The 27,957-nt window shown below is 40.1% G+C and overlaps 1 protein-coding gene across 1 annotated transcript in view; it reads right to left on the bottom strand.

Moving 5' to 3' along the window:
• Positions 1-672: 672 nt before the first annotated feature.
• Positions 673-27,957, bottom strand: part of GVQW3 (GVQW motif containing 3) — a 28,517-nt gene continuing 1,232 nt past the window's right edge. The window contains exon 2 of the mRNA XM_020892763.2: positions 673-986. Coding sequence (XP_020748422.1) covers positions 726-986 — 261 coding nt within the window. The 3' untranslated portion in view covers positions 673-725. The remainder of the gene's footprint in view (positions 987-27,957) is intronic.

Raw genomic sequence — 27,957 nt, 5'->3', positions numbered from 1 at the left:
TTTGGCTTGTCCCAACGTACAGCTGAGGAACCAAAGGCTCAGAAAAATGATTTGCTCAAGATTACATCAACTCAAAGGAGAGCTGAGACTCCAGGCCAGACCGGTTGATTTCAAATCACACACTCGTGGGGTTGTAGAGGTGACAAGAACACAGAAGTAAGAGATTACTTTTGTTAAATGTTTGTGGAATGAAAGAAGAGTACCCACAGCTTAACCCTTGAGAAGGTTTACCTGCATCAGACTCCAGTTGTTATCCTCATGCATGTTTATTTTCTCACCTAGGGGTTCGGCTCCTCAAAGAATCTATGCCTGCTCCTTTATTTCTCTTCCCACAGCTCAGGCCTTTGGCAGCCCCCTCACTTTTGCTGGGTCTTGGTTTCCATGTCTGTAAAATGAGGAGGCTGAGCTAGAAGTTTAAATCGGGTCACATTCCCACCAGCGCCCAGCATAGAGCCTGGCCCACAATTTCCATCATCCTCCTTGTGGACGACTCTCAGCTCCAACGCTAGAGGCCTCCAGGACTCCAGCTGACATGATGGAGTGTGTACCCCGCACGTCGCAGCCTCTTCCCAGGCTGGCCATGGAAACTGAGCCTCCTCCAGACGGCAGGGCTGCCCCGCTCACATGGATCAAGTTGGGAGCCTCATTAGTCATGTCAGATGACATAGTTAACACTTGGGGCCAGCACAACCAGTTCATCAAAAGCTCCTATGTGCCTGGCTCCATCACTGCGGCTGAGGAACTACTGTATGTGGAGCAGACAGCACATCAGAGGAGCAGTGCCAGAGTGCTTCCAAATTGGTTTTGATTAATTGCATGGACATGTCTTTAATTGGTGCCAGGGTAGCGGCCAGAGAACTTATGGGAAAGCAGGATGTTATGCTTTCATTCCCTGAAGTCCCATAAAGCAATGAAAGATGAGGAACAGAATCACTGCTCGTTGAAAATTTATCGACCGTGCAGACCCAGAAAACACAAATAACTATCTGAATCGAAACCTAACCTCATTTTCCCAACTCATTGGAAGCCATGCATGTTCTCCTCTGTGCCCCTGCCTGCCTGCTGAGATGTACACCGAGTGAAAGGTGTGATTTCTGAGAAATGAGTGCTTTAGTGTGGAGACAGCACACTCGGCTTTTCCAGACGGGTGCAGAAGTATCTGGGACGGCCTCTCTCCTCAGAAACATCTCCTCTGGCACATCAGCATCCTTTGAACTGATATCAGATGTTGATCCACTTTGGGTGAAGCATTCATTCACACATTCATTCTTTCTTTTCCCTCCTTGGAGATTTGTATTGAGTGTGTCTTAAATACATAGCACAGTTCTGGGGAATACATAGCACTGGGGAATACAGAATGGAGTCAAGTACAGATCCTTCCCTAAGGAAAACAGTTAACTAGGGGAAAACAGAGGACAGGTCCACAGATGAACTAATGCATAATGGTTGCAACACAGAAAATGAAGTGTTGAGATTTGCCATCAAGAAGACTGAGGTTCAAATCTTAGCTCTGATTCTTATTTCTGAGTCATTGCAGAAGTCACCCTGATTCTCTGAGTTTTAACTACAGAATGGGATAAAAACACTGCACTGGGTAATCATGAAGCTTATAAGAGGTTGCAGAGTTGAAAGAACAGGGTACAGGGCCTAGCACTGATCAAAAAAGGGTTGCCAATTCTGAATAAGCATCACCAGGGAGGTTCTAAGAAAGTGCTATGTGAGAGTTCATGTATTCAGCAAACAAATGTTTACCAATCACATACTCTGGGCCAGGCTCTAGGGATTTAAGAAAAGAAGTTCTGCCAGCAATGAGACAGGTCCACTAGGTAGCAGCAATGCTATATAGTATGGCACATGCGTGTGCATGCTAAGTCCTTTCAGTCATGTCCAACTCCATGTGAACCTACGGACTGTAGCCCACCAGGCTCCTCTGTCCACGGGATTCACCAGCCAAGAATACTGGAGTGGGTTGCCATGCCCTCCTCCAGGGGATCTTCCCGACCCAGGGATCGAACCCAAGTCTCCTGTGTCTTCGGCATTGCAGATGGAATCTTTAACCTGAGCCACCAGAGAAGCCTGGTGTGTATGGTAAGAATGGCAAATCATCACAGGTGTGCTGACAGAAGCCTGCTCTGAGTCAGTGGGGAGGAAAGGACACAACGGTCACTCTTACCTAGGGTAAAGAAATAGGATAGATATGCCTAAAAAGGCAATGTTTGGGCCAAGTCCTGAAAAATGAGAAGATTTTCATTTGTAGCTAGAACACAAAAGGGTATTCCACACACAATAACACGATGTTCTTTTTGTTTCTAGAACAAGCAACGATTATCCCCTGGGATTTTGGAATCAGTTTCTCTCTTTTTATGGAAAGTTCTTTCCTTAGATTTTCCCAAAATGACTGCTTAACATTTGTAACCTGGTATTTTCTCATTTATTCCTCTGTTTCTTGTATTTCTCCTTCACTAGAATGACTGATCCAAGAGAACACGAGATCTTGGCTTTTCTCTTCACTCTATCACAGCATCTAGAGCACTGCCTGACACAGTGTAGGTGTCTGATACATGTTTATTGCCTGAATAAATAAATAAACTTCAGGAGGCTCAGGAAGGCATACTGCCATCAAGGAAATATAAACACACTGCCTGGTGCACTGTTGGCATTTAATTTTTTTTCTCATAAAATTGACTGAGAAATACCTAAAGCACATGCGTGCTCAGTCGTGTCTGACTCTTTGTGACTCCATAGACTGTAGCCTGCCAGGGTCCTCTGTCCATGGAATTTCCCACGCAAGAATATTGGAGCAGTGGCTGATCCACGTTGATGTATGGCAAAACCCACCACAATATTGTAAACTAATTAGCTTCCAATTAAAATAAATAAATTAAAAATTTTAAAAAAGGATACCGGAGTGGGTTGCCATTTCCTTCTCCAGGAGATCTTCCTGACCCAGGAATCAAACCCACTGTCTCTTGCATCTCCTGAATTGGCAGGCAGATTCTTTATTGCTGAGACACCTGGGAAGTCTCACCTAAAGCATAGGCTGGAGAAATTAAGATAGGAAGTAATAGAAGAGGTTGTCTCCGAGCTGCTCCCTGAAGGCCAAGAAGGGTGACAACATGATGAGGATGTTAGAAGGGCTTCAGGAGGATTAAGTAAGACAGCTTTTAAATCTCTTCCAACCTTGAGCTTCTAAGACTGTCTCCCAAACAAATCATCTCTTGCCACACTTTGGGGTCTCCTCATCACACCCCTCCTTTCTACCCCACCCTGTCTGGAGTCTGTAAGGACATCTGACACACCATTTCCTGCCAATGTAAATCATGAACTGATGTGTGATGCTTGTTCTCAGTTTTTACCATCCCCCACATGGAGATGGCCCCATAACTCAGGATGGGAGGCCCCAGGCAAGGATAGCCTTTCCACAGGGTGGCAAATAAGGTGGAACTGTTTACCCACCAGCACCTTCCTGGCCCTGCTCCCAGATAATTTTATGTCCTCTGGTCCTGAATCTGTTTCTTCGTTGGATGCACCTCAGTTCACTTGCTGGAGCACTGATGTGTGACTATTTAACTGCCTCTACTTCCTGTCCCAGGGATGCTGGGCTTTAGGGAGCATGGGAGAGAGACAAGAAAGAGAGCTTTGTATGAGGTAAGCTTTGACAGTCATAATAAAGGCCCCAAACTAACTTATACACACACAGTGCTCAACAATTTACAAAGCCCTAGAGAACTCCAGTTCATCCCTCAAGACCCTGCACCTCTTTTCACTCACCTTCAACTCTCCCAGGCAGAGCTAATCCTTCCCTCCACACTTTGTAGAGCATCCATTAGATCCCTTATTACCTTGTAATGAATTTGTGTACGTGTCTCATTTCCTTCATTAAACCATCAACTTCTTGATGACAGATTTCTTCTCTCCTAGTTAAACACATTTCTTTCTTAAAAAGTACTTTTCATCATACATATTTTTCTAATTATAAAAGTAATATTTATAGTTATAATGATCAAAATTGTATATATAAACGTATAATGAAGAAAATTTTAAATCACCTATAATTTCATCACCCAGATAAAACCACTGGTAACATGTTTAATATATCTTGAGCCTTTTTGTAGCATATAGAAAGTAAAAATGGACTATATAATACATGCGGTTTCACGGTCTGGCTTTAGCATCTTTCCATTGTGAACATAAACACATCATTGACATTCTTCAAAAACATCATTTTAAATGGCTGCACTATTTTCATTTAATGAGTTGACCACAATTTACCTGACAGTTTCCTCATTGAGAGACATTTAGGCTAGTTACTTCTTTTTGCTGCTTTTCCAAATAAAATGAGTAGCTGTACAAATAAGTCTTTATCTACATCTTTGACTATTTCCCTCAGGAAGATTCCTAGAAATGAAATGTCTAGGTCAACTGGTTTAAACTCCTTATGCTGGTTCTTGATGCTCACTGCCAAATTGTTCTAAGAACCAATTTATACTTCCAGCAGTGCATAAGTGTGCCCATCTTACAGTATCCTTACCTACAATTAGTATTATCGCATTGGAATCTTTACCAACCACAGTGATCTTCTCACAATTTCCCTTAGGATGGGTAATTTTTCTTAAACACAGCAAAAATTATTCAACCATACAGAGTTGTCTTCTTCTAAGATATTAACCTAAGGAGGGTATATTTGTTTGAACAGATCTTTTACTGCTGTAAATATTTCTATACTTTTGATTTGAAAATTGCCCTAAGAGCAGAAAGTTCACTCTTTTGCACCTCAATTGCAATATAATTCTGTCTTTGGGGAATGATTTTTTATTTTCAGCAGCCTCAAAAGCCATTTGGAACTCATGGCAAATGAGATGAGGAGCTGCAGCTGGGTTTGAGTCAGAAATGAGGTGTAATTTTACAGTAATGAGATTGAGGTCTTTTTGTGACTTGTAAAGAGGAGTCCCACAGGAGTTCTTGGGCAGAAGTGGCATCATCATAACAAGTGCCAGGCCTCCCTACAGGACCATTCAAAGTGACTACAGGCAGGAGGAGGCATGGGTCTAGCTTGTATATGATCTGTCTACCCAGGACTTCATCATTATAGCCCCAGGAACAGGCGTCAATTCATTTCAGAGCTGGTCCTGTTCCACTTTCTCTCTTCATCGAGCCCACTTGGCCCTGATGTGACTCCAAGGCCAAGATCTTAAAGGGCCAGTTTAGGGGGAGGGTGTCTCCAGCATTGCTGCATTGACAGGAGGGTTCTTTTACCGCTAGTGACCCCGGGGAAGCTCCCGGAAAACAACAAAGGCTGCGGAAGTGGCAAGCATTCAAGAATGGGATTCAAACCTACAGCATGCAGAACACAATGGATTAGCAGTCTGTCACTTTAACCACTCAGCCACCTCGCCCAGGTGGCACTAGTGGTAAAGAAGCTGCCTATCAATGCAGGAGATGTGAGAGACACTAGTTCTAACCCTGGGTCGGAAAGATCACCTCCAGGAGAGCATGGCAAGCCACTCCATGGACAGAGGTGCCTGGCAGGCTACAGTCCATGGGGTCACAAAGATGAGATGGGGTCACATGATGAGAAACTGAGCAGGCACCTAGATGATTTTACTTCACAGGATTGTTAGAAATGGGAACTACATAGACCCACACCAACATAGATGTACACAGATGCACAGTCACACAAAATAGCTAACATGTATCGAGCACTTACTCTGTGCCCAGTACTGTGCTTTATATGCATGTGGCTGACACCGCTGTTTGACCCTCTAGAAGCTATTTCTCTCTTGCTACTTCTTTAGGGGTGATTGTGTAGCCCAGTTCTGGCAAGTGAGATTTAGGTAAAACTTGCCTGGGAGTTACTGGGAGAGCTTTTGCTTTCCTAAGGAAACAGGACTGCTAAATCTGAGCTGTTTTGCCATCCCCACCCTTTTCTGCCTTGATCTTGGAGGTAAAGGTTGGGCATTGCAATCATCTTGTAATCTAGATGGAAAGGCCAAAGGAGCACCTCTGTTATGTAAGAAAGTGACTACCTATTTGGTTAAGTCACTGCTAGTTATTGCTTGCAGCTAATAATATTCTAATACACATGCATAAAAGATATCCATACATAATAAGATGCCCTATGAAGTGTTTCCATTGATACACTTCTTCAAACACAGTTCCTCCATTCAGAGAACTAATGATATGAATGATGATCATCTCATATTTATGAAGCACTTGGCAATTTTCAAAAGATATTTACATCCATTTTGTCATTTGTTCCTTACAACTCTGTAAGGAAGGCAACTTTTTATCTGAAAAATCCTTTTCAATTGCAAAAGGATATTTAATAAGTATTTTAGAGTGCTCATATGTTACACATAGGCTTGTCTTCTTTTCTTCTTTTCCTTTTTTCCTTCTTTCTTTCCTTCCATGCCAACCCTGGGCCTGTTTTTCTCAGACTCACCCCTCAGCCTTCTTCTGCTCTGTTGTGCTCTGTATTGCAGGGACATTGATCCATTCAGGCTTGGAATCCAGGCTCCAGTGCATCTGGCTTTGGCCTAGGGAAAGTATCATACTAGCAGGAGATTGGAGCTAGGTGGGGGTGGGAAGGAAGAGGCTGGGATGTTCTTTGCCTCCTGCCCCCAACCACCATATGCCTCAGTGGCATTTCTGGCTGCACATTTTCAATGGCTCCTGCTCCCAGTGCTAGGGTTCAAGCTTCTGACCACGTGGCTTCCATCTCCTGGCTCCCCATACTCTGTGAGACTGCCTCCTCCCTCTGCCCCTTTGATTTATGGATAGCAGTGGTTTCCCTAAGCTCTGGGCTGCCTCTCCATCCCCTATCTTATCACCTGTGTAACCAGTCCACTTCATTAGGTCCCTCCACTGTAAATATTTGACGTGTCCTCTTTTTCCTCAGTTACACTCATTGACCCATATCACCTTTTTAGGGCACCCACTCAGGGCCAGGTTCTGTGCAGGATGCACGGGGCAAGAGGTATGCTAGTCTAAGGAACAAAGTGAAAAGCTTCAGAGTGTGATGGTCTCTGCTGAGACATCCCTAAATTCAGCAAAATTTACAGGCAAGTCTTGCCATTGCCTGGGCTTCTTCCTTTTTCCAGAGGCAAGCCAGAGACAATGTGCGGGACTCTCGGTATGTCCCCTTCACTACCCACTGCACGAGTGAGTTTGGGGGTGCTTCTGGATGCCAGCAGAAATGCCTGTTGGCTTTCACCTCCTTCCAGGCAAATGCTCCTACCAAGGGCTCTCAGGCTCAGGACAGCTTGGCTTCCATGACCTGCACTGTACTCCCTTCCCTTCTCTTCTAAACAGCCTTACCTAAAGAAACAGGAAGAATCTTTTACAGAGTATTTGCTTCAGCAAAATGCCAGAGATGAATTATCCATAAAAGTCAATAATGGAGAGAAGCCAGTGGTACCAAGTCACCTTGAAGACGCTTAGATATCTTGCATGGGATTTTGCAAACAGATTGGACAAAAATCCCATTTAAAGTTTTATGGCTTTGGCAAGTAGACAACCATTCTGAGTTTCAGTTTTCTCACTCACAAAATGGAGACAATAAATGTCTTCCTCAAAGGATGATTGTTTCTGATCTGAGAAACTTTGAAACATGACCAATTATCCTAACATAGATGGGTTCTCCCCGCAGCTATAGACACGTGGAGATGTTGTATGAACTATAACAGACAAGTTATATTTTTATTGCCAATTTTGAAAAAAATATAAAGAGAAATCTCTAGCTATAAGAAATGAAAAAGAAATGGAAAACTCAAAGCCAGAACAGGGCACAGGTGATATGCCTGAGCTGCCGCAGAGATTTCACACTTAGTTATAGATCCTGAGAGCTGCAGGTGTACAGGGTTACACTGTACACCAAGGAGTAGAGATGGAGCTTCGGTCCTGGACAAGTAAGAAAGTTGGAACAGAGCCCACTGCAAAAAGCCCTGACATTGGAAGCTCTGTCCCTTCCATGAAAATGAGACTAGCAAAACTCTATCCCAAGGTCAGAGAAGTTCAAGGAAGCTATATGTCTGATGAGGCCTTGGGTAGGGAAAAAAATGGCACTCATGAGAAACAGAAACTCTAATCACTGCCAAATGCTTATGGGGGGTTTAAATTTACTCTACCTGTATGTGAAAACAGCTACTGAGATAAGTTAACATAAAATTCTTGGATTAGGGCTGAAGTAAGACCTATTAAAATTCTTAGGTTTAGGCTGAAGTGAATTCAAAATAGCTCTGCGGGGTGCTTAACAATTCAGGGCTTACAGATCCACATGAAAAAGCAATCCTTGATGAGGATGCTCACAAAAAGCAAAGCGACAACCCCATGAGGAAAGAAATGAGCAGAATGGAGAGTCAATCGACATAACAAAGTAGAAAGAAGAAAGGTAAAAACAGAACCATCTGAAAGAGATTATGAATTAGGATGATTAAAATAGATATAATAGAAGCAATAGAAGCCATAATAAAATAACAGAATAGTATAAGAGGATAAGAGTGGGGAGATTTGAAAAACAACCATGTAGAACTTCCTGAAATGAAAGACACCACCACTGAAATTAAAAACTCAGAGGATATTAAACTACCTATAGATCTAGCTGAAGAGGGACTTAGAAGAGAAATTTGAGAAAATTACCCAAAACAGAATAAAAAGAGAGAAAAGAGATAAAAAACCTGAACAAGAATTTAAGAGATATAAGCGATAAAAAGAGAAAGTCAAGCAGATGTCTAATAGGAATTCCAGAAAGATTTAATAGAGGGAATGATGGAAAATCATTATTAAAAATATTACAGCTATATAAGTCAGGGTTCTCCAGGGAAACAGAACCAACAATTTCATAACTAGTCATACCCTGATGAAACTGCAAAACCACAAGGCAAAGAGAAAACTATAAAAGCCCTCAGTGAAAAGGGCCAGATTACCAAAAGGGATGTTAACTATGACAGCAGCCTTTTCATCAGCAACAATGGAAACCAGAATACAAGAGGATAATATCTTAAAAACGTGGAAAGGGAATAAACTTCAAACTACAATTCTGTACAAGTTAAATTCATAAGTGACATCAAATTTTCAGCCATTTGCAGACAAGTGAAGATGATGAATTTACCTTACACAAATTTTGCTGAAAGAAAATGAGTGGATACACTTCAGTAAGAAGAAAATAATTCAATCCAGAAAAATAAGTTAGATGTAAGGAGGGGGATGCAAGCAAGGTGCTAGAGTCCATTCACAGCAGCCCAAAGAGCCAACTCTTAAAATTTCAGGAATTTTGAGAACTGGATGTTAAACAGTCATTGCTAAAAGTTAAATCACACTAACTTACACTTAAATGAATTACTTTAAAATAAAGCTTTAAAATCCTCACAATGTATCACTTCTTAATTATTTTACTACAACTTTGCTACTATCTATCCTCTTGAGGTTATTTATATCTCTCGTATCTGTATGGTCGAAATATGGTGTAACGGTGTGCTGCTGGGCATCTTTTTCCTTTCTCCAGATTTCAGTGATGTCATATTGCTAGCTTGAGTATAGCTTGAGCACCTCAGAGATCAACAAATGCTACAAATCAAGACTACCTTTGGACCTCTCCCTTTGGACAATGGATGAAAGTCCACCTGTCAATGCAAGGGACAAGGATTTGATTCCTGGTCTGGGAAGATTCCCCATGCTACAGGGCAACTAAGTCCATGCACCACAACTACTGAAACCTGTGAGCCTGAGAGCCCATACTCTACACAAAGAGAATCCACCACAATGAGAAGCCCAGTGCACTGTAACTAGAGAGTAGCTCCTGCTCTCCACAACTAGTGAAAGCCTGCATGCAGCAAGGAAGACCCAGTGCAGCCAAAATGAATAAAAAAAAACCAAACAACTCCCTTACTCCCTACCACATGAGAGCTGATTGTTACTATCTATCAGTACATGGGGCTTCCCAGGTGTCCCTGCTGATAAAAAAATCCGCCTGCCAGTGCAGGAGACAGACATAAGAGATGTGGGTTCAGTTCCTGGGATGGGAAGATCTGCTGGAGGAGGGCATGGCTACCCACTCCACTATTCTTGCCTGGAGAATCCCAGTGGACAGAGGAGCCTGGAAGGCTAAGTCCATGGGGTTGCAAAAAGTTGGACACAACTGAAGTGACTTAGCATGCATCAGCACAGTGCTGAATATAAGAAATAATGGTTTCCACTGCTAGGTATATGTCCAAGAGGACTGAAAACATATGTCCACAAAAATACTCAGATACAAATGTTCATAGCAGCGTTATGTATAATCGCTAAAAAGTAGAAATAAGTCAAATGTCCACCAACTAGTGAACAGACAAAACGTAGTTTATCCATACAGTGGAGTATTATTAAGGCATAAGAAGGAATGAAGAACTGAAGTACATATTCTAACATGGATGAATCTTGAAAACATTGTGCTAAATGGAAGAAATTAGACACGAAAAGCCATACACTATATGATTCCATTTATATGAAATATCCAGAATAGGCAAATCGGTAGAGACAGGAAGTAGATTAATGGTTACCAGGGGCTAGGGAAAGAAAGCTGAGTGCAGAAGAATTGATGCTTTTGAACTGTGGTGTTGGAGAGGACTCTTGAGAGTCCCTTGGACTGCAAGGAGATCCAACCAGTCAATCCTAAAGGAAATCAGTCCTGAATATTCATTGGAAGGACTGATGCTGAAGCTGAAACTCCAATACTTTGGCCACCTAATGCGAAGAACTGACTCATTGGAAAAGACCCTGATGCCAGGAAAGATTGAAGTCAGGAGAAGGAGATGACAGAGGATGAGATGGTTGGATGGCATCACTGACTCAATAGACATGAGCCTGAGGATGCTCCAGGAGTTGGTGATGGACAGGGAAGCCTGGAATGCTACAATCCATGGAGTCGCAAAGAGTTGGACACAACTGAGCAACGGAACTGAACTGAACTGAGGGTGTAGGGATAGGAGGTAGGGGTAATACCAGTAACGAGTATCAGATTTCTTTGGGGATAGTGGTGATTGCACAATCTTGTGAATATGCTGAAAATTACTGAATTGTAACTGTAAAAGGGTGAATTATATTGTATGCAAGAAAGGACTTGGGGAACGAGGAAGGGTTAGTTAGGGAGTCTGGGACTGACATGTACACACTGCTATATTTAAAATGGAAGCCCACCAAGGATCTATTCTATAGCACAGGGAACTCTATTCAATGTTATGTAACAACTTAAATGGGAAAAGAATTTGAAAAAGACTAGATATATGTATAACTGAATCACTTTGCTGTACATCTGAAACTAACAAAACTTGTTAACCAACTATACTCCAACATGAAATAAAAAGTTAAAATGAGAAAGAAATAAAGAAAGGTAGGCAGAGAAATTGGTATGTGTGTTTGTAAATCTGAATAAACACTGGCTGTTAAAACATCTAATGGAGGGAGTTGAGTGGTTAAAAGTAAGTTGGAACCAAAATACTGAAAACCAAATTACCTGGAAGATAGAAGGGGCTGGAGAGCAGAATTAAAGAATTCTAAAGTTCCTGAAATCCTCACAATGACTTAGTTAACTTAACAATGTTAGGTTGAGTATGCACATTAGTAACGGAGGAATATCCACTGAAGGAATATAATTAGAAAGTATAATTTCCAAACCACTAGTGAGACTAAAAAGGGGGTAAAGAAAATAACCAAAGTAAAAGAGGGCAGGATAAGAGAATAAAGCAAATAAAACATGCCAGCAAATGACAGAACAAAGGGGGAAGATATCTCCAATATATCAAAATGAAAAGAAATGTAAACATGTTTATGAGACAAAGATTCTTAGATTGGATTTTTAAAAATCCAGTTGTATGTTGGTTACAAGAATGCATTCAAAAGTTAAGGACACAGAAGTGTTAAAAGGATGGGGAAGGTATACTAGGCAAATACAAAATGAAATAATGCAACAATAATAGATTTTAAGTAAAAAAGCATTGTTAGGTATGGAGTCAAGTGCCGTAATGATAAAAGGGACAGTTCACCAGGAAGATATAATGACCAGAACATATTTGTTCCAACTGGAAATATTGCCTCCAAATATATGACAGAATTACAAGGAGAAATGGACAAATCCACATAGTGGGAGATTTTGACACATCTCCCTCAGTAGCTGATAGAGTAAGAAGACAAAGTATTTGTAAGGTTATAAAAGATTTGAGCAACACAAAGATCACTTTTTCTTTCTATCTTTCCATACTTCCATTCCTGGGCCTTGAAAATTCCTCCTTCCTGTAGGTCTACACTGAGTTAATTGCCAAGCATTGTGGATTCTGACTGTAAAGTGGGCTGGTTTCCTGCCAACACCTTTTCATCCTGGAGTTAATTCTTTGGCTCAGGCTTTAGTTATCTTGCCTGAACCATTGTAATTGGTTCCTAATTGATCCCCCTATATTTATGGAGAACTGCCCAGATGACATGTGGTTTAGGAGTTTCATGTTGACACTATACATTTTATTGTTGGATTAAACCAGACCAACAGAGAAGGCAATGGCATCCCACTCTAGTACTCTTGTCTGGAAAATCCCATGGATGGAGGAGCCTGGTAGGCTGCAGTCCATGGGGTCGCTACGAGTTGGACACAAATGAACGACTTCACTTTCACTTTTCACTTTCATGCATTGGAGAAGGAAATGGCAACCCACTCCAGTGTTCTTGCCTGGAGAATCCCAGGGATGGGGGAGCCTGGTGGGGGGCCATCTATGGGGTCGCACAGAGTTAGACACAACTGAAGACTGAAGTGACTTAGCAGCATCAGCAGCAGCAGCAGCAAACCAGACCAAAAGTACTATAATATTTCAGTCCCAGTGGAATTACTTTTACTGAACTGAGCTCTAGTGTGAGGTTATCGTGTGAGGTTATCAGCTATTTGGAGGGATGGTAAAGACAGAATCCTGGGAAACTCCTTCTGGATGGTATATTATTCTAGGCACACACTGTAACCTCTTTGTGAGGAATATTGGGAGGAAATATTCTGAAATCTGTATGTCTCTTATACAAGTTTGTATGTATTGTATGAACACTAAATCAAGTAACCAATTTCCACTTTACTAGGGTCAGTAGAGAACTCACAGTCAAGCTTGCTGGCTACTTTTAGTAAGTACAGTAGTTCTCCTTTATCTGCTGTTTGCTTTCCACAGTTTTAGTTAGCTGTGGTCAACCATAGTCAGAAAATACTAAGTGGAAATTTCTAGAAATAATTCATAAGTTTTAAATTGCATTCTATTCTGAGTAGCTTAATAAAATCTCATGCTGCCTGCTCTATTCTATCCAGGATCCCCAACCATAATGTCATTCGTTCCTGACATCCAACCATCAACATTGTCATAGTTCTCAATGATCCATTATTACCTGGAGCAGATGATTCTCATCAACGCATCAGAAGGTCAGTAGTAACCTAATGATACACCACAATATCAACTTCATTCACCTCACTTAATCTCATCACACAGAAATTTTATCATCTTACACCATACAGTGAGTATAGGACATAATATATTTTGAGAGAGACTATATTCACATAATTTTTATTATAGTACCGCATTATAATTGTTCTATTTTGTTATTCATTGTTGTTAATCTCTTATGGTGCCTAATTTATTAAGTTTTATCATAAATACATATGTATAGGAAAACAGTACATATAGGGTTCACATTACTTGTGGTTTCAAGCATCCACTGGGGGTCTTGGTATACATTCCCTGCAAATAAAAGGGGGAGACTACTGTATTCAGAATAATAGCTAATATTTATTGAATGCTTGCTCTGAACCTAGCACTGTTCCAAATGCTTTCCATGTACTAATCTATTTAACCCTCATCTCATTCCAATGAGATAGGATCATTAAGATCTTCCCTTAAAGATGAGGAAATTGAGACCCAGAAAGATTATATAACTGGCCCAGGGTTTAAAAAAAAAAAAAGTACAACATTAGAGTTGTGAGTTGTTTTATTTGGGGCAAAATGAGGACTATCACCTGGGAGACAGCATCTTAGATAGCTCTGAGAAACTGCTCCAGAGAGGTAGAGGGGAAGGTCAATATATATATGATTTTGGTGAAGGGAAACTACATGCAATCAAGCACATATTTTTTTGCAGAAGGTTTTTGCTAGTCATGAGGAGAAGTCATCACCATGAAGGATTTTAGTGCTTTTCTAGAAATGAGGAGATATAAGAATTGGGCTCATAAAATCAGCTCCTAAAAATATCCAAATATCTGAAGGCCTGTTCTGCCAGTGTTTCCTGGAGTACAGAGTGCTTCATTTCTGCTCTCCACTCTGAGCTTCTTTCAGGGGGTGCTGAAAATCAGCAGCTGCAGCAGCACATGATTTAATCCGTGTAGACAGCAAGTGCCAATTTGTAGCTGACAATAGCTAGTAAGATGGAAAACTAGAATCTGAATCCAGGCAGTCTTTTTCCAGAGTCCATACTCTTAACCACTATATATATTACATCTTTAAGTTTTATGGTATGCATACCCTTGAGCGAATTATAAGCCCTAGCTCTATTAATTTTCTGTGTTGCTTCTGGCCAAGATGTAGTAATAGGGATTAGACCTATTTCTGGACAAAATATATGAAACAATGATTTTTAAGACATTGGATATCAGGTAATTAAATATAGTGATTCCTAAAAGATAGGAAATAAGTGAAGTAAGCCCTATGATTATCTCTGCTTTCCTCCTGGAGAGGATTTCCTAGCCTTGGTACCAAGAGAGCAAACGCAGGCAGAACTCAATAGTTTCCCTGAGTTGAGGAGATGGAGTGGGGAATCTGGGGTGGTTAAGGTGGTGAGTTCACAGAGAAGAATGCCAAAAAAAAAAAGAGAGATGAACAGAAAGGAAGCTCTGGTTATCTGCTGAGGGTCCACCTTGAATCTTCAGCATGCATGTGAGGAAACTACCTGAATCCAGAAAAAGAATCATCCAAAAGAATTAGGAGGAATAATTCTTGCATATCACAGAGGTCCAGTGCCTGTTCCCAACATTAAGAGTGGCAAGGCATAAATCATAAGACATCAGAAGGGCTTCATCACAATAGTGATGGGCAAATTTAGCCCTAGGATAACTTAGTTGCTCTAGTCTCATTTAACCAAGCTTAAAAATAACAGCCAAAATCTCTTTTCCAAAAGCCAAAGGACCCATATAAAAGGACCCATAATGAAAGGAGAAAAATAGGTCACCTAAAACTGATTAAGATAGGTAGAATGAGTAGATAAGGACTTTAAAATAGTTATAATTATATTCCACATGATCAAGAAACTACAGAAAAGAGTGGGCTTGATAATAGAGTCATGGACAGCACAAAAAAGACCCAGGGACTTCCCTACAACCAGTGTCTTGGTTTCAAAACACCATTCTCCAATAAAAGGAACCAAATGACTTTAGAGAAATGGTTGATTACAGATCTGGAATAGGGAAAATGTAAGATGATCTTGGAGCATAATGCAATAGTAGAAAGTAAGGAAGTGTTATGAAAATGTAAGGATGGACCATGTCAAAGAGACACAGAAAGCAATCTTAAAGGGCATCCAGTGACCAAAGCTGGAACCATTTGAACAATAAAATAAATAAAATAGTATTGAATTATAATCCAAAATGTTAAATAAGTACACATGAGTCCAAACTGACATAAACCAGTCATTGAATAAATAAATAAATTGGGGAGAAAATATATTAATAACTATTCCATATAGAAGAAGTCTGAATAATATATGTAGATACTACCCCCACCATAAGAGGTGGAGCTTAATCACTCCCCTCTCCTTGAATGTGGCCTGAACTCAGTGATTTGCTTCTAAAGAAGCAAGCATGGGAAGAAAAGAAGAGTAACATTACAGTAGGAAAATCTAACAAAACTGCCTTAACCAAGTGATTAAAATAATATCACCTATGATGAAATGTGGATATAATGTGCCCTCTAATTTGATGTAATAATAAGGACACTTCACTTCTATGTTATTCTTTCCCAAAACCCACAACCCCAGTCTAATCATGAGGAAAACATCAGACAAATCTGAAGTAAGGATAGTCTATAATATACATGACCAGTACACCTCAAAATTTTCAAAGTCATTAAAAACAAACAAAAAAAAGACTGAGAAACTGTAGTGGGTGAGAAGAGAAGACACAACAACTAAATGAAACGTGACATCTTCAGCTGATTCTTCCAACATTAAAAGACATTAATGGAAAAAGTGTTGAAATCTGAGTAAAATGTGTTAATTATTTACTATTGATGCACCAATGCTGATATCTTAGTTTTGATACGTGTATTATGGTAATGTAAGAAAGTAGCATTCAAAGAAACTGAAACTGGATGAGAGGCATGTGGAATGTTTTGCAGATTTTCTATGACTCTAAAATTATTCCAAAACTAGAAAGCTACTTAAAAAAAAAAAAAAAAAACCCAAACCAAATTTCTCGGATAGAAACTACAGATGAGAAGTACATTAAGTGAAATAAAAATAAATTAGGTATTTCAGAAGAAAGGATTCATAGACTTGGCGACATAGCAGTAAAAACTACACAAAAAGACACAAGAGGGAAAAAAAGACAGAAAATATTGAACAGAGCATCATTGAGTTAAGGAACAACTTCAAGTGGACTAATATACATGTAATTGGAGACCCTAAAGGAAGGAGGGGCAAAAAAAGAAATGATAGACAAAAATTTTCCAAATTTGATGAAAACTTTAGGACCACACATTCAAGAATCCCAATGAACCTCAAGCACAAGAAACATGACAAAAACTACACCAGGGTATATCTTAATAAAATTTTGAAGGTCCATGATAAAGTCTGAAGAGCAGCATGAGAGAAAACAGTACATACAGAGGAACAAAGGTAAGAATTAACCCAGAAGATAGTGAAGCAAAATCTTTCAAATATGGAAAGAAAGAAAAAAAGAATTGTTTACTTATAATTTGAAAATATTTTTCAAAAAAAAAATGTGAAAATAGGTAAAGAACAGTCTTTTCAACAAATGGTGTAAAGACAACTGGACATCCACACATGAAAGTATGAAAGTGGGCATTCATCTCACACTATACACAAAACCAAACTCAAAATGGATCAAATATCTAAATATAAGAGCTAAAACTATAGAACTCTTGGGAGAAAACATAGGGGTAAATCCTTATGGCTTTGGATTTGGCAATGTTTTCTTAGCATAAGCAACCAAGAAAAAAATAGATCAACTAGACTTCATCAAAATTTAAAAAAAATTGTGCATCAAAGGACACTATCAAGAAAGTAGAGACAATCCATGGAAATTCCTTGGTGGTCCAGTGGTTAGGACTCTGCTCTTCCACTGCAGGGGGGCACTGGTTTGAGCCCTGGTTGGGGAACTAAGATCCCACAACCATGCAATGTGGCCAAAAAAATTAAATTAAATTAAGCAATTTTATAAATAAAAAGACAATCCACAAAATGGCAGGAAGTATTTGCAAAGTATGTACCTGATCAGGGTTTAGTATCCAGAATATATAAAGAACTCTTACAACTCAACAACAAAAAGATATATGACCCAAATAAAATGGGCATAAGACCTGAATTAACATTTCCCTAAAGAAAATATACACAAGGGCCAAAAAATACATGAAAACATGCTCAAAAAAAAGAAAAAGAAAACATGCTCAGTATCATCAGTTATTAGCGACATGGGAATCAAAATCAAAAGATACCACTTCACACTCTTTAGCACGGATAGAGTAAGAAATGAAGTTTTGGAGAGAATGTGGACAAATTGAAACCCTTACCTTGTACATTGTTGGTGGTAATATAAAATGGTGTAATTGTTGTGGAAAAGTCAGATGGTTCCTTAGTAAGTTAAACATGTAATACCATAATACCCAGCAATTCCATTCCTAGGTGTATACTCAGGAAAAATAAAAACAAATGTTTAAACAAACACTTGTACATACATGTTCATAGCAGCACTATTCATAACAGTCAAAATGTGGAAACAACCTAAACGTCTATCAGACATTTAAACATCAATAGACAAAGAAGATGTGGTATATCAATACGATAGACTGTTACTCAGCCCTAAAAAATATGGAGTTCTGATGCATGCTACAACATGGATGACTTAGCAAACATTATGCTAGGTCAAAAAAGCCAACACAAAGGCCACATGTTGCATGATTCCATTTATTTGAAATGCCAAGCATAAGCAAATCCATAGACATAAAGTTGATTAGTGGTTGCCAGGGGCTGCAGAAGTGGTTAAATGAGTGAATAGTTGATGGATACAAAATTTGCTTTTGGAATGTTCTGGAACTAGACAGTGGTGATGATCGCACAACACCGTGAACGTGCCAAATGCTACTGAAATGCACACTCTGGTTAAAATGATGAATTTAATCACACACACAAAAGCAATTTCCATAAAAGTCTATTCTTTCATTCATCTATCAAACATTTATTGAACAGCTCCAGGCAAGCTTTATTCTGGATGCAAAAAATAGAGAGTAATCAAATATGGTTTTGGCTTTTAAGTTCATGGGTTGGTAGGGTAGGAAAAACATGCTGCAAACAATTAAGTTCAGATAAGTGTTATGGTTTCCTTGACATAAGAATGGGCACTGTACATTGTGGGGTCTGCTTTACCAAGAAAGTAGGGGGTGGAGGACAGCAATGGTAAGGCTGAAGCTTGAATGCTGAGTAGCAGTTTGCTAGGTGGATGGCAGCAAGGATGGATTCCAGGCAGAGGGTGTGACTTAATCAAGCTCGAAAAGCTGGCATCAAAAAGCCTGTGGCTTTTTAAAGCAAACTCCAAACTAAATAGGATGTGTGCAGCTTTGCAGAGAATGGACTTCAGAACAGTGATGTGACAGATGGGTGACCACCTGTCTGGTTGCAGTAGGTGACACTGAGACATATTAGGGGGATGACCTGGACTTGACAGGATGTAAGGGTCAAAGAAAGTGTGACTCCAAGATTGGGCTACTTTGTTGGTGGTGGAAATTGCCAGTCCTTAAAGTGGGTCTGCAGGACAGTTCAATTCTTATGGGACATCAAACTAGAATTTATACTCCTCCCTATCTTATGTAGTCTACTTTTAATTTTTTTTGTATTTGAGACCTCCTTCCCTTTTTCTTGGGCTTCTTCTGTTTTCTTGTTTGAAATATATGTTACTACAGAAATGTCATGGTACAGTACAGTGGCATTTACAAGTAAAGTATAAAGAATTTTCAGAACATCTAGAAACACAAATCTAGGGTTTAGGAATATAAGCCCTAATGATGTGACAGTGTTCATGCTTTCAGATACTGTCATGAATATAAATATACCTGGAAATTTCAGACAGCAGAGAGGAGATAGTTGAGAATTTTATTAAGACTTATGTGCCCAGATTTTGAAAAATGTGATAAATATTAAACACACAAAACATTAACACATTACTTGGGAAGAACATCTGGAAAAAAATGAATGACAGAATGCCAACATTTACTTGTGAATACACACCTCTGGGAGAAGGAAGAGAGGGCCCAGACATCCCAGGAAAACTTGGAAAAACCTTTTTACCACCTTCTATGCCATAAATATGTTCTTCCCAAGTTGCATGTAAATCAGTTACTGATAAACCATATTTATCAAATGCAAGGGTGACCATTATTTTAAAGTCATCTGAAGAATGTACACTTTAGTGAAGGAAATTATTACCAATGGAGTAATGGAAAAAAAGTCACTGGACCGAGTGAAATTCAGGGTCCTTCATTATTATCCTGGCTCTGTCACCAACTAGATGTGTGATTCAAGAAAATTCACTCAATCTCCCTGGGCCAATTTCCTCATCTAATTTGGGTTGTAATTCTGAATTTTCACTTATTAGGTTCTTAGAGCAAGTCACAGGAGTGATGGCCCACTGCCTGACGTCCAGTTTCTTCTGAGAGGTAACATCACAGGACAGAACTGAAGCCCCTTTTACACAGAGGAGCTGGGGATGTCAACGCCAGTCGGGCAGTTACCACTGCTCTCTGTTTTTCCTCTTTATACTCCCCTTTCTCATCCCCACAATCACCCTAAGTGTGACGATTCCAACTTTTGTTCCCGAGTTCTTTACAAAAGCTTGTTCTCGAGCTGACTTGTGGGGAAAGGGCCTGACAGTCAAAGGCAGGAGCCCATTCTCAGGGGTGTCTCCTCATCTGGCCTTTCCCTACCCCACAAGGCTGGTACTGCCTGAGGGCAAGGGCTATACTCCCTGTTCCAAATACAGACGCAGGCCTAAAGAAGGAACTCGGGGGCTTCCCTGGTGATGCAGTGGATGAGAATCCTCCTGCCAATACAGGGGACAGAGGTTTGATCCCTGGTCTGGGAACATGGATTCCATCCCTGGTCTGGGAAGATTCCACATGCTGCGGAGCAACTAAACCCATGTGCCACAATTACTGAGCCCATGCTCTGGAGCCTGTGTTCCACAAGAGAAGCCACCGCAAATGGTGGAATTCCTGAACCCTAGAGGTGAACTTTTGGCTGCTTTTTTAAACATTTCTGAACTCCCCAAATTTTCTACAATGGGCAAAAAATATATAGAAACCACAAGTATTAAACCTTCTTTTTCCTGGCTTTTAGTCAATACCCTGATTTCCCATAAATAATGTAAACTTTGCCCAGTTCTCCAATGTTTGGAACAGGATATAGGTCACACATCTTTTCTTTAAGAGAAACAGCCAGTACAGTTTCCTAGTCCATTTTGCTTAAAGAGCAAAGACACTATGCATTTGTATTTGTGGACAAATGCCATCTAGCTCCAGGCAAGGGCCCTTGCCAACTGGTTTCAGAAAAGGACATTTATCAACAGTGTTTAGGCACCACCTTGATTAACCTGCCATACAGGAAGTGCAAAACACATCTGTAAGAATTCTTTTGTCTTCTTAAACAAAATAGGCTTTATTAACTGGCAAGAGGTAGAAAGCACTGGGTCAGGCCTTTTGCTGATTACTACTATGCTACAGACTAATTGAGGAGCTGTTAGGAAGACTGAAGAAGCAAAGGAAATTACTCTCTGTTGAATACTTACTACACGCCAGATCTTGTGCTGGGCACCTCACATACATTAATGTAAGCCTCACATCTAATAATCACTAACACCATATTTTCACTCATTTATCTTATTTCTTGTCTGTCTCCCCTACTTAAAGGTAAGCTCATAAAGAGGAATATTTTTTTTTGTCTTGTTCACTGCTGTCTCAGTGTTTAGAAGAGAGTCAGATACATATATGCAATCAATAAATATTTGCTGAATGAACCAAATGAACACCTCCATGAGGTAGGTTTTATTTCTCTCCTTCTATGGATGAATAACCTGAAGTGCTCCAGCGGTGCAAATGAACTGCCCAAAGTCACATGGCTTGTTAAGGAGCAGGACTAAAACCCCAGTTTCAGTCTTTTGTTCTTTCTATAGACCAAGAGACTTAGACCTTGAAGAACCCTTCCAGCTTGACAAATCTGTAACCTAGATGCTTATAAAACATGTATTTACCTTGTGTACTCACTTGAAAATAAGAAATTCACCAAGGAGATGCACTTGGCATTTTAATAAACATTTTGCTAAAGTAACAATGAAAGACACACTTCCCCAACAGAACAACTTCTTCTATGACATTATTGACATCTTTTCTCACTTGAAAAGACCATGACATGATTACTTTTCAGATATAAATAAAAGCACAGTAATTCTGGACACCATCAAAACATATTTGCAAGTCTTAGAGTTTGTAAGTTACATCATTAACATGACCATTAATATGTGTGTGGTATTCTCTGGGCAGAATATCCTATATTCTTGTGCACATCCATGTTGAGTGTCCCAGTATGGGAGGAGGTAGACTTGGCACATGTAAAGTCATTCCTGTCCTAAAGAAATTATATGGATGGCTCAAGGATTCTTCAGAGAATCAGCTGTAATAAAATCTATCTCAAGAATATTCATTTTGTATGAGAGAATGCAAGAATGAGGTTAATTTTACCCAGGAGAGTACTTCAAATCCTTTCCACTTGTCAGAACATACTTGATCCATGAGTGTTCCTTACCTCCCTAGGACCATGTAAGAGGAACATGCCATTCATGGTGTCTTCTCATGCTACCTGAGATTTCTGTAGGGATTCTGGTCACCTTCTCCTTTCAGAAAGGCCCTTTTCACTTCTGTTCCACTCCTACTACCAACACAATAGTATCAAACAGTCTCTACATGGACCCAGCCAGTTAACAGTTCCTGGGCCAAAGTCATGGTTTGGCCCAACTCTCTCTGTTGCTAACTTTTGGTGCTACTGTTTTATTCTGATAATAAAAGTAATAATATTTTAGAAAAATACTTTTGGATTTATGTATGCAATTTTTTGTATCACTCTTTTCACTTAACATTCTAGGCATTTTGCCATGCTGTTTTAACTCAAATGTTAATTACAATGACTGCATAATAGTCTACTGTATAGTCATACTGTAATTTACTTAACCAACCTTCTACTGTTGGACTTCTGAATTGTTAAAGCATAAATTTTGCCCACATTTTAGACTATTTCTTTAGGACAGATTCCCAGAAGTGGAACTAGAGGATCAGAAGATATAAACATTTTTAAAGTCCTAATAGATACTGCCAAATTGCTTTTCAGAAAGCTGTTGCCAATTTACACTTCCAACATTGCCAGCGTGTTTTTCTACCAATAGAGATTGGTCTAAAGGATAATAAAATATAATACAGTCCTTAAATTATTAATGCAGCTGGAGAGGCATCATGACCACAGCAGAGAGGCCTGTGGCAAGGGTCATACCTTTCTCCAGGTATGCAATTGAAAAAGAGTGAGTATGAGCACATGGAACAGAAGTTTTGCAAGAGTGGAGAGAAACATAATTAGATTTCAGACCATCAAATCTAAGGCTTGTGTCTGCTTTGTCCATTCCTGTGCCCCGTACACAGGACAGTGCCTGGCACATAGAGCCACTCAATAAAAATTTGCTGAATTAACACTGAATCTTCTTTCAAATGCAGTTTTTTAGCAGCTGTAGTATTTAGCCACTCCTGGATTCAAAGGAAAGATGACTGGTTGGATTAAACACCCTTGCAAATATCAGTCCAATCTGAGATTCTATTTCAACTTTGGAAAATCAGTTTAAATGAAGGTGACACAATATGGCTCTCTTTGGGAGAAAAACAAGTAAAAACATCTGAAAGGACACAGCTTAGCATCAGTTGCAAGTATACACACACACACACACACACACACACACACACACACACATATAGTTTTTTTACAAGCATGCAAAAAATGTAATTCAATGAGTTTTGTCACCTCCTGATAATAAACTTACTCAAATGCTATCCATGGTCAAGGCAATTTTGGAATTATCTTCAGTTCATTCTGTTATCACTGGTTGTAACTTGGCACCATTTTCAGTATTGCCAATATTTTTTGGAGATATTACAAGGGCAAGATATAGGTAGTAGTTTGTATACTGTAATTTTTAGTAAAGGATGGCATAAAATTTATTTTGTGAATCAGAATATGGTCAAGGTGAAACAGTCAATCATTCAGCTCAGGTTCACTCTCCTGTCACCATAAAGATTCCCTTCAATATTCCACCATTTCTATAGTAGTAAGTTGCCAGATATTGCCAGATCAACTTAACATTAACAATGTTATTGACGGAAAAGGATCAGTCATCTGTCATTTTTATAAACACACTTTCTAAACATTAGGCCACGATCAGCATACTACGGTCCTTGGACCAAATGTGGCCCATCATCTGTTTTTCTATGACCTACAAGCTTAGAATTTTTAAAATATTCTTAATGGTGAAAAAAATTTGTGGCATGTGAAAATATATGAAGTTTAAATACCAGTCTCCATAAATGAAGTCTTATGAGGACGCAACCACACTCATCTGTTTCCATATTAGCTATGTCTGGTTTTGCATTAAAATGTTGAGAAAGTTACCCACACAACCGAAGACATTTCCTTTACAGAAGTTTGTTGATCTCTTCATCAAATCCAAGTGTGTCCTTAGGTATTAAAGTTATTTAATACCTTAGTATTAAAGTTTCTCCCTACAGAATTTTTGTTCCTGGACATTAATACTGCGAGAGGGGTGATGCAACCTGGGACAGATTTGCAAGGACCTGACAAGGGAGGACCATAGAAGATAAATACATGAGTGTGGCCTCATATAGGATGCAAAAGCCTGATAAAATCTGAGAGGTCTAATCCAACTAAGGAACAGTTGGAGAATGCAGGGTTACATACACAATCCCAGCAGCAAAAAAGACTCTTAAAGTGAGCCACGTAGGACCCTGGTAACAGATTCCAACAAGCCCAGTGAGACTTGCTGGCAATGATGCCTGCAGATAGCAGGCTGGCTGATCAGTACATGTGATATAGTGACAGACAGTTCAGTACCCCATTCCTGTATTTGACATCTTCAAGTCATTCAGTATCCAGATTTACTTGGGCATCTCCAAAGGCAAGTCTGAATGCTAAGAAACAGATCTGAAAGGAAGATTCTGGAAAGCAGGTCCCAGGCACACATTCTTCCCAATGACATTTCAATGAGAATTCAGAGCCGGGAGCAGAATTCAGAAGACTGCAGAACTTACCCATGTTTTTCAAAATCAAAGATTGGTGAATATTTTATTCTTTCTGTCCTAGTGCCAGTGGGACAGGTGGAAGGAAGGTGGGATAATGGGAGAAGAAAGAACTGGATAAACTCAATGATGGGATGATCTGCCCTGGAAAGTGTTTGTTTCTCCCAGACTTGCAGCCATGGTATATAACATATATAACATTCCATGTGGATTTTGAACCATAATAGGGATGGGGAAGATCAGCCTGAAAGCCAAAGAGATTCCCTGATTGTGTGTTGAGCTTGAGAATTATGCTCAAGGTTTGCAGATGCCCAGCTCTCTTCCTGACAACCTATAGAGAGCCAGGCTTCATCTCTTATGGTTAAATGGAGCTTCTCTTGCCCAGGAAAATACAGTTGCTGGGAGAATGGATTTGCATTTTATACCTCTGAAATCCTTTTACAATTCCTGAGTACCAGAGATAACTAAACTGCTTTGAGAAACTAGTAATATTGATTGCCTCTGGGGAGTGGAACCCCTGGTGGCTAAGGGTGACAGGTGGCTAGAAACAAACAAAAAAGATGGCATTTCCCCATGTTCCCCCACCCCACTTCTTGAGGATAGGAAAGCAATCTGGGGCCAGGGATGGAGTAATTTCTTTACTCAAGACTATAGGGCCAGGAATTCCCTGGTAGTCCAGTGGTTAGGACTCTGTACTCTCATTGCCAAGGGCCCAGGTTCAAACCCTACTGGGGAACTAAGATCCCACAAGCCACATGGCATGGCCAAAAACAAACCAACAACAACAACAACAAAAGACTATAGGGCTGAACTAGGGAGCCAAAGAGGGATCTAAAAATTAGAAGAGAGAAGAGCTGCAGTTGAGTGGAAAATCAAGATCAAAAGGGGAATTCAAGGTCAGCATACCAAAGAGGTCAAAAGCAGCAACTGGAAGGTGTGGTCCAGAATTTGAAAACAAAGCCCAGGGAAGCAGAGGAGCATGAGTAGACTGGAGAATGAACTGAGCAATATCTGAGGAAAGTCAAGGCCAAGGGCCCGGGGCTTGATGATGGGTGGATCCCTGAGATTATAAAATCAAAAGCTCAAGGGACCTAGGCAGCAAGGTGCAGGCCAGGCAAAATTCTTGTCAGAAATAAAACAGGTTTGACAGGTGGACACAAAAGGGGTACTGTTACATGAGAACTCTCTTGTCTGGGGATACTCCTTAGAGATTATGCTCTAAAATGGGGTGTAGAGATCCTGAGAAGCCATATGTGAATGATTTGGTGTGCATGAGTATTTTTATTTCCCTCCAAACTTGACACTTTCTAGAGTGTATTATGATCTTATTATTTTCTGAGAGACCTTGCAAAAGGGTAATGGGTTCACGTGATATAGTTCAACCTTACTACTGCCTATGACATGATCTAAAGTAAGGTAGGTAATAAGTAAGTCTTTCTCATTACAGCTACTTGAAACAATTTGAATTCACCCTCCTGATTACCTGCTTCTGGTTGCCAGCTGTGGGGTTTTTTTCCTAGAAGTGCAGTGTCCTTGTTGGAAAGGCCTTATGGGGAGCCCAGGGCTTTATCTGATGTAGGAAGATGTAATGATCCTGAGATGAAATGCCTAGAAACTGCTCTGCAGGCAGGTGTCTGTGAGCTGTTGCTTAGAGTTTTCCCGAAAAATATCTTTTATTTGCAAGATAAGGTCTAGTTTTCAGGGTGCTTCAAAACTGACAGGTTGTAAACTTGTAATTTTTTGAAGGTGAGAGTGCAAGAACTAAAAACAACTGTGTTGAATAAATGTTGTGCCTCTACCATCAACCAGTATTGTTTACTAACTTACCAGTTAAATAATAGGAGCTATTATATGTAAAAATCCTTGGGTTAAAACATAGACATTGGCCAATTCTGTGAAATGCTGTTACTAACCATCCCCACCTCTACCCAACACACACACACACACACACACACACACACACACACATACACACACACCCCTCCACCAGGCATTCTGAGATGTTTCCAGTCTATGTGTTATTTCTTGGAATCCATTTGGGAAAAGTTCCACTTCATAAATCCTGGCAGAGAGCCAGGAAGAGATAAAGGCGTCTAAAACTAGTAAAGACTGCTTTTTTTTTAAGGGTTTGATGAGAAAATTAGATAATCAAATAAGTGGGCTATTACAAACTTGCCTACAGACTCAGGGGGAAGCAATTTATAAACTATTAGAACAGAGATTGGGGTGGAGGACAGGAAGCAAATTATCTCAAATTGTTCATCTTCTGCACAACATTATTATCTTCCTCTTTAGACCTTGCTATTTCAGCCAATAGTGTCCTCATTTTCCTACTGACAAGAGGTTTGAAGCCTCATCCTGTTCTACTTGCATGGAAATGTGCCTAATTTCCTAAGGATCCAGCCCAGGAACCACCTCATGCATGAAGTCCACCCAGTCCTTGGTGATCTTATTTCATAACCTCACATTGTCAATGCTCAGCAGTGTTCTAAACACTACAGGTGCTCAAAAAAAAAAAATACCTGACAATGTTGGTATTAGTTACTAAAAATAGCTGATATGTGGGAATCAGCACAGAGGCAAGACTGCCTGAATTCAAGGTCCAGAGTGTTACTTTTTCTTTCTCTGTACACATCATAGCCTGGACCTGAATCCTCTGGTTTAGATTATATTTTTCAGGACTAGATCCTCCTTCTCCATGAGACAAGATACACCCAAATTAAGTGCGTGGAGGGGAATCCAAACCACAAGACTAGAATGAAACAAACCTAGCTCTTCTGTGAGGGGTAGGTCTGTGAGAAGGTCAGGATGGGAGGCTAACCCCTGAGTTCTGAGGGGCTCCCTCTGAGTCATTTGAACTGGACAGGCCCTTAGCATTGCTCCATATGTCAGCATGCCACTGCCTTCTGTACCATACCTCAGGCCCTGACTGTGAAGCAAGTTGGAACTGTAGGCCTTCTTTTGGAGTCCTCCCAGCAGAGTACGCCTCCCTGGGCACAGAGAGAGAGAGAGACTCCAAGAGGTCATGCTCCCGCCTTTCATTTGTATGATCCCAAGGCAGAATACTGAGAACAAAGGAAGAGGACAGCCACATCAAGCTAAGGTCTGGTCAGTGAAGAAAAAACTTGTTAAGGGGGGGAAAAAAAGATCAAGCACAATCAAGTACCAGAAGTCAATAGCCAAAAGTTCTTCGAAGTTGTGGAGAAACAGCAACGAAGCTGGCCCAATAGTTCAGTAAAGAGTAATTAGCAGAAATATGACATACAGAGAGGAGCAGTAAAGAAGCTGAAAATAGATGAGCATCAAATGAAGGTGCCTAACTGCTAGGCAGCTTTCCAGTTTG

Source organism: Odocoileus virginianus, chromosome 10 (genome assembly GCF_023699985.2).
Source record: "Odocoileus virginianus isolate 20LAN1187 ecotype Illinois chromosome 10, Ovbor_1.2, whole genome shotgun sequence".
NCBI classification, from domain to species: Eukaryota; Metazoa; Chordata; class Mammalia; order Artiodactyla; family Cervidae; genus Odocoileus; species Odocoileus virginianus.
The sequence above is the reverse complement of the archived record's forward strand: the minus strand, read 5'-3'. Positions and strand labels throughout refer to the sequence as shown.